This window comes from Schistocerca nitens, chromosome 7 (assembly GCF_023898315.1).
Source record: "Schistocerca nitens isolate TAMUIC-IGC-003100 chromosome 7, iqSchNite1.1, whole genome shotgun sequence".
Lineage (NCBI taxonomy): Eukaryota > Metazoa > Arthropoda > Insecta > Orthoptera > Acrididae > Schistocerca > Schistocerca nitens.
In genome coordinates, this window is record NC_064620.1 from 416,465,037 (window position 1) to 416,480,613 (window position 15,577).

At 38.1% G+C, this 15,577-nt stretch overlaps 1 protein-coding gene across 1 annotated transcript in view; it reads left to right on the plus strand.

The window, feature by feature from the left end:
• LOC126195109 (neural-cadherin-like) overlaps nt 1–15,577 on the plus strand; it is a 126,102-nt gene that overhangs the window by 88,073 nt on the left and 22,452 nt on the right. Inside the window, exon 13 of the mRNA XM_049933578.1 lies at nt 5,444–5,682. Coding sequence (XP_049789535.1) covers nt 5,444–5,682 — 239 coding nt within the window. The remainder of the gene's footprint in view (nt 1–5,443; nt 5,683–15,577) is intronic.

Below are 15,577 nucleotides of genomic sequence, written 5' to 3' on the forward strand. Positions count from 1 at the left end.
AATGGTTTCTTTATTTAAATTTAACATTAACAGCGTTATGAAAAGAATAGTTGCCACTCACCATGTAGGAGAGATGCTGAGTCACAGAAAGGCACAACAAAAATTTGTCCTGGGTTTTCCATTGTTTAAATACAATATTAGTTTCATTGTGAAATGAGCAAGACTTTGTGGTATGGTAGTCACACCTTGCAACATTTCCTTTTCTGAACATTGTCACTGCATTAGAGACACCAGAATGCAGTGTACTAATTGCCATTAACACTGTCTTGATATTCTGGCCCATTTTATGTTGTGGATGGACTCATTAGGATTCTTGGTGCAGCCATGAAGACATTTCTTCAATAGACTTACAACCGACAATTCTTTGAAAGTTCCTTTGAAGACCTCCTGTATAAGGAATAGCTGGTTTGCGAATAAATTTCTTGCCATTTTGTTGTGCTCTGTTGCATTTGCACCATGAATTACTTTATGGAGGGCATAGGCCAAGAATGGGTTTATGATCTGTTGAAGAGATGTGAAAGAAAACTGCTCACACAGCTTTTCTCATATCTTCTACACTTCTAACAATTTGCCTGAATGGCCATGCCATAGTAATTTTGAATTCATTTTATGACAGATTCTGTGAGTCTGTTCTTACCATTGGATCCTCTGTCATCTTCCAATTTCTTTGCCTGCCATGCAGTTTCTGGTCATCACAGTCTTGTACCTATTTGCTTCTGTACATGATGTATTCAGTCCTACTTAGTTATAGTTACATTTCCTCCATATAGCTTCTCTTACTCAACTGCTTTTAAAACTTTTGAATCCGAACCTCTTAAATAATTGCCCCCGGAGGTGGGGGACTCAAAAAATCAAATTTCCATCTAAGAACTGTCAAATGTGCAAGGTCATGCCCACATAGTGTTTTGTTTAAGTGAATGAATAAACCATGAAGAGGATTGATTGCTACTCACCATAAAGGTGATCCACTGAGTTGCAGACAGGCACATTGGAAAGACTGATAACATTATAGCTTTTGGCCAAAGCCTTCATCAGCAAAGAAAACACACACACTTTCATACAAGCAAGCACACCTTACTCACACATGAATACTACCACCAGCAGCTCCAACTGGAATGCAACTGTTGTGTGAATAGCAACCTGGAATGGGGTGGGAAAAGGGGAGGGATAGTAGAGTATGGTGGGGCTTCTTGGATGAGGTTGCCAGGTGCAGTGTCAGGAGGTGAGCTGTGGAGGAAAAAATGGGGATTATAAAAGGAGAGAGCAGATAAGGGAAAATAATGGTCATTACATTAGCAGGGGGTGACACACAAAGAGGGTGAGGGAATGTGAAAAGGGAGGAGGTGATACAATGAGGGGATGGAAACTGTTGGGGTGGAAACAGTTGTGTGGATGGTGTAGGGGCAGTAGGTTACCACAACAATAAATGATCCCATCAACACCCACCACACAGTCACCTTTGCAGACTAAATTGGTACCAGTTGATGCATGTGCAGTTTTTCCATCTTCCATGTTCTGCAATTCTGCTTATTGATAAATCGTTGGATATGGAGCTGAGCTTCTTCATCTGTCCACAGAATATTCCATGGTCATTCATTGTCCACTCTATGCAAACAAGAAATTCAAGGGTGAACACTTGTCTTGCTGGCTGGTCAGTAAAAATCAACTCCTGGACATTGCTAATTTTATATGGATAATAGTGCAGGATGTTTCATAGGATTTTATGCACTGTGCTTGCAGGCATTTCCAGTGTTAGGGCAGTTCCCCTTGCACTGCATCTTTGCACACCACCAATTGACCCCTCCTGCAGTGCTGTGGCCAGATCTACGGCAGATCTTAGATCAACTGTTTTGATCCCTCTGCCCCAATTAACTTCGAAAGAACCTGTCTTTTTTAATTTTATAACCTTTTTCTCTAGATCCTTAGCAGACACCAGACTAGTGCCTTTTTTTCATAAACCTGAGTGTCCAGAACTTCTGCAGGGCTGTTGGTGCACAGTCATTGGTTTAGTAAAAAAGCTTTACCAGCAGTATGTGATCCTTCATGCAGACTTTTCTGTTGGGTGTCTCAGATGCAAACTGAGGGACAACCATGTGTCATGTTTCTGTTGGTGTGGACATTCTGATGCTCACGGCATTATCTATTGCTCAAATATTTGTTTTTTCCATGATATTTCCCCCTGCATCAATAATATGCTGTTTAAATTTGATTTCATTCTGAGGAGTGGGTTCTCTTTCTATAGCATTTTCAAACTGGAAATTAATTGTGGACACCTAGTACTAAGCTATTGCTTTCAGACTGGTTTCCACAGAAAACTGTAACCACTAGGAGAAGTTTTGTAATAAATAGTTGGATCACAAGGAAAAAAATGTTTTCTGCCAAGAGAAGAACATCTTACATAAAATGTGTAATATGAATGATATTTATCCTGTATTACACTATATTACAATATAAAAAAAACATTAAAAAATGAAGTTACAGACCCCATAGAAGTAGGTAACACATTAAAGACTTTTTCAAAGATGTTACAGTTAATATGTCAAAATCATACATAAATAAGAATACCCAATACAATAAATATAAAATAAGAACATGTAGAAGGTCAATGTACATCAGTACTGTCACCCAAGATGAAGTAACAAAATCTGGGCACAGAATAAACATCTTATGAAAACAGTGAAGAAACTGTCTCACTAAAATTTCAAAATGCTTTAAACAAGTACATGAACATTCTTTTTACTTCTGCCAGTGATGAACCAATTAGTAACAGTAAAAGTAAGCATACAGGATATGTAAATACAAAATCATATTTGGATGAAAACCTACAGAATCCTGTATAATACTGTTTAAGATATCTGCTATTCCACCTTTGCCATGCATCTGCATTATGGAAACTCATATTCTTGAAAATAAAAATCTGTAGGCAAGGATAGTAGACTGCAAAAGTACTGTGATAATCATGATCACCATAATATAAAAGACAAAAACTTACATTTAACCAAAATCAACACATCCCTATGCCTAAAAGATACTTTCCAAATGGAGGTGAAACTTTATAACAAACTCCTCAAAAACATTAATCCTTAACTCACAAGGTGTGGTTTTTTAGACCATGCGAAAATTGTTTAATTCGCTCTCCAAGGCCAGTTGTGGTGGAATGCTTCTATACACCCTCTACCCTCCTTAAATTGCCAAATCTACAATTTTTTGTTGTCAGTTGCATTATCGCCTTCTATGTTTATTGTTGACACGTGTTATTGGTAAGTGTTGGAGTCTCCTAGACCATGGCTCATGAACTATGTACCTGCTTCCTTCAGTACAGTACCATATAGCTCAAAGTTTGTTTGGCACAAATGTGTCATTTTTAACTTTCCCAAGTCTGATGAAATTTTTAGTCAGTCTATGGAGGAAGGTGTCAGTGATGTAGATCAAGAAATACACAAAAAATACAATGATTTTACATTAGCCCGTGATCACAGTTCTGCTATCAAACAAGAGTATCATTCACAGGAAGAACTTCAGAATCTGTCTGTTTCTTCAATGAAATGTTTAAAGTGTCTGTTAAAATCAAATTTGTTCTTAGTGGTGATAAAAATGTAGTTTGCAGCAATGAATGTCAATTTGACATTCCTTTTTGTACTCATCAGCTGGAATTTTTATGTGTAAAATTTAAACTCTAGAATTTAGTTTTATTTGGAAATTTATTTGCTACAGAGATTGTATAATTTTTTAGAATGTAAAACCCAGTACTCTAATAATCTATTTATGTGTAATGTTTAGAAGAACCACAAAAAATAAGGTGCTTTTGTGTGATAAATAGTAAAATGCTGCAGGCTTTGTTTAGCACAATAAAATAAACTAAAATCATTTAAACAATACTTAAATAATTGTAAAAATAAATGTTATACAGCATAAATTAAGAATTTCAAATGATTTTTGCCTTAAACCTTGGTTTAAATATAGGGGTCCCATAGACCCCTCCTCATGGTATACGTTACAGAAAATCCACTTTACAAGTTAAGGGTTAATGCAAATGCTGAGGTTGAAGCTTTTGGAAAAATCTTTCACGTCATACTTAGAGAAACCCTGTTTTTATTCCATTAACGAATATTTAAATTTAGGCAGAGTATAATATTAATATGTATATGAGTGAACTATATTATATGGAAGAGACAAAAAATGTAAGTTATGTGATGAGTTATCATATCATTTTTACCTGCGTAGGTATAGAAACTGGCTTGCTCGACATCTTATAGATGAGCTGCTTTTGTAGACAACTAAAGAGAATATAGTACAATACAATATGTCACTTCTCAGGAATGGAACCTATTGAATGGACAAACAATTCAAAATTTTCCTGTGAGAGAACTCCAAAAGAAACTCAAGAATTACATTCTAATTTAATAACAATATAATAATAATAATAGCAGTAGTAGCAGTAGTAAAATAGCACCTATCAGTAAAAATAATAATAGTAGTACTAGTAGTAGTAGGAGGAGGAGGAGTAAAATAGTACCTGTCATAATGTTGACAGCAGCAAACAAAGCAGAGCACAACCATGTTTTAGTAACAGATTTTTTTACTCTACAGCTAAGAAGAAAATACTTTGCTGTTAGGGTTATTGCAAATTTTTGTGATAAAAATATCAGTAAATTAGATTGCTGTGCCCATTTACATTCACTGCTTTCATATGGCATCATATTATGGAGTAATTCATCATTAAGAAAGAACTTTGTCATTGCGCACAAGCACAAAATCAGAATAATAGCTGGAGCCCAACCAAGATCATCCTGAAGACACTTATTCAAGGAGCTAGGGATATTCACAGTAGCCTAACATATACTCAAATTTTGTTATTCATAACCCTTCCCCAATCAAAAGTGATAGCAACATTCATAGCTACAACACTAGGATAATGGCTGGCCTTCACTATTCTGGCTTAAATGTAGCTTTGGCACAGGAAGAGGTGAATTTTGCTGCCGTGAAAGTCTTTGGTCACTTACCAGACATCATCAAATATCTGACAGATAGCCAACCAGCATTTAAAATAAATTAAAAGAATGTCTGAATGACAACTCCTCCTACTTAACAGAGGAATTTTGGATATAAGTTAGTAATTTTGCAATTATTAAAAAAAATTGAATTATGTCACATAAAGAAGCCTTTTGTTAAACAGACATGTTCCACATCCTTATGAAGTTTCATATTCATGATCTATGGAACAAGTACTAGTCCTCTGTAAAGCAGATTGTTTGTTTTTCAGATCAACTAAGTATTTTTGCATTGTATTATAGACCTTTTGAGAGTTACTGAACTTGAAGAGAACTATTTTTCAATTTTCATTGATGAATTGTAAAGCTTTCATAACTATTGTTATAAAGTACCAAAATCAAGAGTTTTCTGTTTGATTTCATGCAAATAACATGCTTATCATTCTATTCAGGTGCAATGATGTTCATGTTTTGGCTACAAAAAGTAAGAACTGCATTGGAAATAACTGTTTAAGTACACCTTGTACTAGTGCTGGAAATTGTCTGCATCACCATTCAGAGTTTCACTATGACTGCTTATGCACTGATGGAGTAACTGACATAAACTGCAAATTTAATGGAGGCAAAAAGACTGGCAATCTTAATACTTGGGCTTTAACGGCCTTATCATCTGTAGTCATCTTTATAATTGGTAAGAACAATAGCACAAGTGATATATGTTTTGAATATTTATGTTGGAATCCATAGAACACCCATGTGCAGCGACCATTGGCTATACAAATGGAGGAATGCGGTGATCAGTTACGAATAATCTGAATTTATTGCAGATTAATTTCAACTATAGAACACATATCATCATTGCTAGAGGTAATAAAAACTAATGATATAAGCCTATACAAGACCCTGTCATGCAGTTAAAATACAAATTACAAAAAAAAGTATACCATACACCACCCACTGTGGCCACATCAAACTTATCTTTCAAGTTTAAACAATGGAAAATCCGGGCTGGAATGTAACAATATTGTGAAAAGTAAAGTAGCCACTTAACATATAACAGAGATGCTGAGTCGCAGATAGGCACAACAAAAAGACTCACAAATATAACTTTCAGCCAGTAAGGTCTTCATCAAAATTAGATGACAAACACACACACACACACACACAAACACACATACAAATGCACAAATATGCAACTCACACACACATGACTGCAGTCTCAGGCAACTGAGCTCACACTGTAAGCACCAGCACCAGTGCATGATGGGCATGATGGAAGTGGAGACTGGGAGAGGGAGAGTAAGGTAGATGTGGCAGACAGTGACGTACTGTTGAGGAGTGTGCAGGGATGAGGTGGAAAGAGGGTATGGCAGCTATGTGCAGTCAGGAGGTTAGACGATGGGAAGTGGTGAGGTTGGGGGGGGGGGGGGGGATGGTAAAGGAGAGATGTAAAAATACTGGGTGCGGTGGAGGAATGAGGCCTGCATAGTGCTGGAATGGTAACAGAGAAGGGGCTGGATGAGAGAGGACAGTGACTAATGAAGATTGAGGACAAGAGGGCTCCAGGAACGTAGGATATATTGCAGGGCTACCTGTAAAATCAGTCATGTGATCTACAAGCTAAGCTGCAACCACAGTGGTTCATTCTATGTGGGCATGACAGCCAACAAGCTGTCTGTCTACACGAATGGCCACTGACAAACTGTGGCCAAGGAAAAAGTTGTCCTCCCTGTTGCTGAGCATGATGTCAAACATGGCATCCTTCATTTCAATGACTACTTCACAGCCTGTGCCATATGGGTCCTTCCCACCAACACCAGCTTTTCTTAAATGTGCAGGGGAGAACTTTCCTTGCAATATAACCTACATTCCTGCAACCCTCCTGACCTCAACCTCTGTTAGTCATTGTCCTCTCCCATTCACCTCCTTCTCATCAGTTACCATTCCAGCACTACACAGCCCTCATTCCTCCATCACACCCAGTCTCTTTAATTCTCTCCATTTCTGCTATCAACCCCCCCCCCCCCTCTCCACCTCACCACTGCCCATCGTCTAACCTCCCGAATGCACATAGCTGCCTTACCCTCTTTCCACCTCATCCCTACGTGCTCCCCAATTTCACTGTCTGCCACCTGTACCCTTCTATCCCTCCCCCTCCCTGTCCCAGCCTCCTCTATACCCCCACCCAGTCTCCACTCTCATCATTCCCATCATGCACTGGTGTTGCTGCTCGCAGTGTCGGCTCGTTTGTCTGAGACTGCAGTCATGTGTGTGTGAGTTATGTATGCATGAGTGTGTATATGTGTGTTTGTCGTCTAATTTTTATGAAGGCCTTACTGGCTGAAAGCTATATTTGCGACAGTCTTTTTGTTGTGCCTCTCTGTGACTCAGCATCTGCACTATACAATAGGCGGCAACATTCCTTTTCACAATACTGTTATCTTTCAAGTTTGAATATAGTCACACCTTTAAACATATTGAAAAAAAGACAGCATATTTTACAGGATATGAATGTCACCTACATTGATATTTTTGCAGAAATAAACCTTAGCTTGACTATTGTCCACATAAGGACACTCATGGTCGAGGTTGCCAAACTGTTAGTGCTGTTGTAGTCTGTAAACAACAACTTCAGTTTATGTTCGTATTCTTTCAGATACACTGCTTCTTTCTTAAAATGTTTATAGGTGTGACTATGTATTCAAATTTGAAAGACATATGTGTTTAAGTAAAAGTGTGATGTAACCACATTGGGTGATGTGTTGTATATACTTTTCTCATTTGTATTTTTCCTGTATTACACTGTCTTGTGTACTCTTGGATCTTATTTGCTTCTTTTACCTCCAGCACTGGTGATGGTTGTTCTATAGTCAAAATTGATCTGCCATAAATTTAGATTATTCATGGTTGATTGCTGCATTCTTCCAGAATGCATATGTCTTCTTTCAAAATTACATGAATCATTATAAGTGACTGTAAAATACACATGCACACCAGTATTCTTGATTTATTTCTTAGCTTTAAAAAACATATAAACAGATTATCAGCATTTTCCTATCACATTTCTGATAATTCTCACTATCATGTGGCTTACTAAACCATTCAATGTGGTATTTTTTTAAATTTTTTTTTTTCACTTAGGGCAAAGTTTTTCATGCATAAATAATTTACGATGAAACTCTACCAACTGGGGAAACTTCAGGTGTATTGTTTTCTTGTATACATTGAATAAATTTCATTAATACACACCTTTTCTAAGTACAGAGCAGATTTTTTTACACTTTAGCCTCTTTCTGTAAAAGTAAATAAAAATGTAAGAAAACAATACTTTAGGTCAGTCTCATTTTGTTTCACACGTATTTCTTTATGTTGAAAGGTTCTGCTTCCAGCCAATTTACATGTCACTACCAGTAAGCATTCTAAAAAAAATTATTTATGTATTACATATACACCATCACTTTCCACCTTCTCTAACTTAATTTCCACAACTGTCACCCATTAATTTCTCTACATCCTTCCTCTGCATCAACTGTTTCCAGCTTTTGAACTAAAATTCTAGGAAATGACCTGCAGCTAAAGCTACTGACATTATATGTCAAATTTTAATGGCTAGTAACAGAACAGATGTATTAATTTCATCCAGATGTAGTATGTTTATTCTGGATAACCATTAATATATATGTATCTGACAACAGTCCCTCCAACATTGTTTCAACAACTAAATGCTGGCTAACTATAATGTAATATTGCCCAATCTACAGTATATATTCCAGAATGAGATTTTCACTCTGCAGCGGAGTGTGCGCTGTAATGAAACTTCCTGGCAGATTAAAACTGTGTGCCCGACCGAGACTCGAACTCGGGACCTTTGCCTTTCGCGGGCAAGTGCTCTACCATCTGAGCTACCGAAGCACAACTCACGCTCGGTACTCACAGCTTTACTTCTGCCAGTATCTCGTCTCCTACCTTCCAAACTTTACAGAAGCTCTCCTGCGAACCTTGCAGAACTAGTCATGCTTCGGTAGCTCAGATGGTAGAGCACTTGCCCGCGAAAGGCAAAGGTCCTGAGTTCGAGTCTCGGTCGGGCACACAGTTTTAATCTGCCAGGAAGTTTCATACGGTATATATTCTTTGAAAACAAAGTTTACAGTATCTTATCGCTAATCATCTGTTCCTTTATGTTGTTCACTTTTGGTACAAATGCAATACTTAAGTGTAACACTACTCTAAGACCTGCCATTCATTTGTAAGTCAACATTTTAACAGTTGCATGAATAAATGTGAACTTTTGTAATCTGGTCTGGCAGCCATGTACAGTTGTCAGTCCAGTAGAGCAGAGGCTGCAAGTAAAGATGACTTTGCCATGTAGGGAATGAGAAACAGTGTGCTTTTACTGTAAAAATTTGAAACTTAAACACAGAGAATATAACCATTTTTACAGGCACCAAATAGCAGAAGTGTTGAGTCATTAACAGGCCCACAAAAAAATTGTAAACTTTGCTAGGTTGCAGATGATCACCTTTTCTTATAAATTATTTACATTCTGCCAGAACCACATTTTCCATCAGTCAGGTACCTCTAAATTTTAGTAAAAATGCAGCTTTCATCATTAAAGTGGCTGTATTATCTCTGCAGAAATTGATAAATTCCATGAAAAAACACCTACTGCAAAGAAAAGGAAGTCTGTGTGTAGAAAGGCTATCACCAACCTTCAGTATTGATAATTTATTGATGTAGGTTAAAAGTAATACACTAGGTTCCTCTACTTTGATTATGCTATTTTCTGTAATTTAAATTTTGCTTTGTTAGTTTGCCAGGTTTAATTATTGATTCTACACAATGAGACTTGCTACCATCTTCAGGTAGCTGCTGAGAAGTGATGGACTTGTACATTGGACAGCCATTTATATTCTTGTACCCTGACCCCCATGTGGTGGATGGCATGGTGGAAAAATAGAGCCATGATCTAGAGATCAGCAGTAGCTGCTGTTCCATTACTGAGTTCATATCCCACTTCCCTCAATATGCAAGAACAACATCCCATCCCCAGCTAACATAGAATTTGCTCTCTCTATTTATAAGGTTTTGCTCAAGTTAGATTTCTACCACTTTTGAAGCACACAATCCCAGTTGTGTTGTCCTTATCATCATTATTTCATCCCCATAGACACCCAAGTTGCTGAAATGGCATCAACTCAAAAGACTTGCACCAGGCAAACGGTCCACCTGACGGGAGGTCCTAGCCGTGCAGCATTTCTATTTCCATAAGAAATGTTAAACCTGTCTAAGCTAATCTACTGAATTGGATTTTGAGCATTGTTTGATTCCCCTCCATTCTCAGATACTCTCAGAAAGAGCTCATGGAGTATAGCGAGTACTGACATAAATACCATATTAGCTATCTAACAACTACCGAAATTTGGGAGATGAATGTTATTTGCCTTACTGAGTGTGTTCACTTCATGATTAACAAAGTTCCGAAATGTTCTTCACTTCATTCTTGTACTTTTGAATTATTTGTGCTTAATGTGTGGTTTTTCCTTTTTTGATAACACACTGAATAATTTAGAAGTTTCCTGTAGTGTACATTGATTAAGGCTAATTCTGTGCATTAAATAAAGCCTCTCTTCTGAGCACAAATACTTTGTTCACAGGTATTAACAAGCTGAAATAACCACTACAGTGAACTGTATTGCAGCATGTAAAAAAACAGCAATTTAACTCCTGTAAAGTATAACATCAATAAATTATGAGTGGTGCTTATCTATTTAATGATTATGGACTTGTAGTATTTGAATTTGAATTTTCCCAGCATAGGAAGATCTTGAATATTTCTTGGGTATTCAGTTGTGTGGCATTGTCCAAAAGGCATGATATTTTGGTAAGCCAATTTCTTGTCATTTTGAGGTATTAGTGATGACTTCTGATATCTGGGATTTAGTAAGGTGGCGTCAAAAAGGAATGAAATTTTGATAAGCCAAGATGTGGATCTCTGCTGGCATGGTGACAGTGCATCCTTGTCTTCTTCAGTTGTCATGATGGAGTGGGTTTCCATATAGATTGCCACTGTGTTCTTATCATGCTCAAGGCAGGCTCCCAGGCCTTGTTTAATTGAAAGCCACTTTATTTATTTATTAGTTCATTATGTCCTCAGATCTCTACAATCTCTTTGAGAATGCAATTCTAGAAGGTGTTGGATTGTTGCAACAACTTGCTGTGATCATAATTCATGCTATGTCCTTGGGGGATGCAGTGCTCTGTCATAGCAGACTGTCAGCTGTACATTGGCTGTGTAGTGTGTATATTCAGTCCATCTCTCCTGTACTGTCCAGATAATCTGATCTACATGTATTTTCCCACACTCACAAGGAATGTGATAGATTCCCAGTGCTACGTCATCTTTGGCTGATCCCAACAATGCTTTGGTTTGGCTAGTAGGCAGAACACACAACTGACATTGTGTATCTGGAGTATTCTTCTGAGTTTTTCTGATGTATTCCCAAAATATGGAATAAAGGCCATTGCAACCAGTTTATCTTTGTCCTCAGCAGGCCATGGTTCTGCTTCTTAATCTTAAAAGGTGTATGTGGCAGTTGCTGTAACCGTTTGTACAGAACATGGCCTGTAAGTACTGCAATTCAGCTGGTAGTCTGTCACAGTCTGTGAAGTCACATGCTCTGTGTACTAGTTTGATTAGGACACTATCATTTTGCGAAGGGCCATGGCAGCTAGACACATGTGAGTAAAAATCAGTATTTGTCAGTTTACAGTAAATGCTGTGTCTGTGCCACTTGATCTATGCTTGGCAAGCACATCTAGAAATGTACAGTGTCATTGAGCACAGAGAGTGGTGCAAGAAGTATTGACCACCACAAAGATATTGCACAGCAAAGCATTGTCACAAGGCACCAACGAGATGCTAGGAAGGAGCTGTGCCTCTCATGGTTCCAAGGTGCCACCACCATGCCTCCACCATGAAACAGCATTGCCAAAGGCCAGAACACCACAAAGATACTGCACAGCAAAGTATTGTCACAAGGCAATAATGAGATGCTAGGAAGAAGCCATGCCTCTCATGGTTCCAAGGTGCCACCACCATGCCTCAACCATGAAACAGTGTCACCAGTGGCCAGAAAGGTAGTTTAGTTTCAGGTCAAATACTGTCCACTTCCAGGAAATTCCTGCCACAGTAATGTCGTTCTGCTGTCTACTCAGTGTGAAACAGCTCATGTCAATCATCAAGGGTGGAGAGACTTTCATCTCTTGTGAACTGTGCCTACATACCAACACTATCAGAACTGTGTCAACAGGTGTCTATGAACATGTGTTTTCTAGTGACTGTAGTGAAGGCACAGTGCAGCCATTCTGTACTTATATCAATTTGTCACTCAGTAATCATGGCTCAATTAATGTGTTCTGAACCACAGGTCTACATGTGGAATTTCATAGCTTCAGCTGATCCTGGCAAGTGAAGATAAGTTTTATTGTAATTAATAAAGTATTACTTATTCAAAGTGTTCTAATTACCTGAATTATTACTAGCCACCTCAGTGTCCAGGAAGTCGCACACAACAAAATGGATGTTGATTGTTCTCTTCTATCTGATATTGTGATACAGCAAATTCAGATATTGCAGGATGTCGTGTAGGTAATCTGGCCATAAGGACAACATCAGCCACAACATTTTCTGCAACAGTTGAATTCACTGCACCAGAACATCCGATTCATGGTGGAGAAAAAAGAAAAAAATCAACTTAATTCCTGGATGTGCACATTATGTGAAGAACAGATGGCACACTAGGACACAACATCTACCATAAACCAACATACACAGATTTGTACTTCCATGCCTCCAGCTGTCTAACTCTTCCGAATAAGAAAGTGTCCTAAGCACACTAGTGCACAGAGCACAGGAAATCTACCATGACAGTCTAGCAGTTGAACTGAAATACCTAAAGGCGTCGCTCCCTACAAACAATTACAGCAACCATTAGATAAAACATACATTAAGACTGAAGAAGTTGAGACCTCAGCCTACTGAGGACAAAGACAAACCAGCTGCAACAGAAATTATTCCTCAAATCAATGTCTATTGCTCTGTGTCTTATATACTGGAGCTGCCTCTAGTTATAACAAGGCAGCCGGTCGTCTACATTAAAAACTTCCGGTTGCGTAAGCGACTTCCATTTGATTAGTGCTTGGGCGCTGCCCAGAAGGGTCTTGTCTTTCAAAGCACTGTGCCGTATCATGTAGCGTCATTCGCTGTGCGAATGTTGCGGAGTGCGTCAGCCTTATTCTGGGTCTCATTGGGTGTTGGCTTGCTATGTTCACTTTGTGTTAACATGCCTCAGCAATGCCTTTGCGATGAGCGTATCATCATCACTGGCAGCACAGCAATAGACATTGATTTGAGTGGACAGTTTAATAAGCAGCAGCTTATGGGTGGCCCTAATGTTTTTTGTGGACTACGAATGGAGTTCACATGTGACATACAAGCTGTTTTTGGAGGCTGACCTTGGCCATTGTTTGGGGCAATCATGCTGATTATGGTGGTCCTGAAGCTTGAACCATCAGCAAACATCAGAAGAATACTCTAGATACATAACATCAAGTGTACGTTCCACCCACCAGCCAAGATGAAAGCCTTATTCTACATCAGTAAAGGATGATTTAGGACTCTGTAAACTGGGGTCTACCACATCTCTTGCCAGTTTGGGATAATTTATGTAGACCAGACTATCCAAGCACTACAGGAGAGGTGTTCTGAGCATAGATGCCACACAGACAACAAACAGCTGACAAAAGTCTACTGTGGCAGAGTGCTGCATCTCCCAAGGACATACCATGAATTACAGTGGCAACAAATTTTTGCAATGATTGAATAGTTCCTGAGATTGTATTATCAGAGAGGCTGTAGAGATCTAAATGCATGATGGACTAATAAATAAAGAGCAGCTTTCAATTAAGCAAGACCTGGGACCCCGCCTTGAGCAAGATCAAAGAACAACAACAGTCCACTGGAAATCCATTCCCATCACAACAACTGCAGAAGATAATGCCAGCAGAGATCCATGCCTGACATACCACAGTGCTACTGAGAATCCTGGATTGTCCCCAATGTCACACTTGGCCCACCACTATACCAAATCTGCACCCAGGGGTGGCCAGATGGAGGCTGCAGGAGGAGGTGAGGGGATATATGGACAGCACCCAGCAGATAGCAGTCAGTCACCATGAAAGCTTGAAGACAGCAAGAAGTTTGCTTGCTGAAATATCATGCCATATAGATGATACCACTCAGCTGCACATGTTAGAAATATTTAAAACTGATTCATAGTGTTACAAGAATTTTTTTAAGAAAGCATTAAATAGCTCATCTACTGTGTGCCCTTGAAAACATCTTCCCATTCTTCCTCCAATAAATTCTCTCTTAATAGTGTGACTGAGTCAGCCTTTATAATTCCATTAAACTGAACTTTTTCATTTAGTTAAACCTGGTTGTTGGGCATGTTTTACTGGTGACATATGACCATCTTGATTAGAGAAACATTTTACTATGGGGTTTAACAATTTGTAGATCATTACAGTTAGATTTATAAACAAATTATCAGTTGCTGTTGCACTGGAGCAATAGCCATCTATAGCCACCTCATCTTTCAATGTAAGCTTATTATCAGATATTGCTGCAGAAAGTTTCAATGCCATGTTAATTACCATTTTATCACTGTACTCAGATTTTCAAGAGCTTTTGAATGGTGTTAAATGCAATATCATTTCATTTTATAAAATAAAACCATACTTACTTCAACACCTCGGTTGATACGAGAGTTAAGTGGAATAAACATGCAAAAAAAAAAAAAAAAAAAAAAAAATGAAACTGTGTCTGTCTGGGTAATATCTTATGCTGACGATGTTGTTCTGATGTCTAATGGTTCAAAAAACCAAATGGGTGCAAGTTTGAGGTGAACCATCCTCCGTTTGGAACACACCTCACCTGTGATTTCTTGATTGCATTCAGTTGCTTTTTGTGAGATGTTCATTGTATTGCCATAATCTGGTTATATGAAAAGTTCTTAAATAATGAGCACAACACAATATTTTGTTAATTTGAATGTTTTTTGCATTTATTATCACTCATGACCACACAATGACCAGCTTAAGGCCTCACATAAAATATTAGTCACAGGTAGACACTTCCAATATTCTGAAAGTGACAAGATGTTTACAGTGCATTTTTCTTACTGATGAATATCACAGTGTTGATTTTGAGTACACAGTAACTGAACACAAGAAATCTTTGGGTAGCCAATAGCAATATGCAGATGTTCATGGTGTTGACACAGAGTAAGTGATAAAAATAATTAAGACAGAGTTTAACATTCAAGAGTAGATCAATCAACAACTTGGTGCTGCCTAAGACTTTCAGAAAAATATAACATACATGACTACATATTGCTAACATACTGAATGCTGCCCTCGGACTGACTTCATCATTGGCTCTCACAATTATTTTTAGACATGTGTAAAGTAATAGTTAAACTTGGTTACTGAATTTTAGTTTATAGTGAGTATGAGGTCAAATTTAG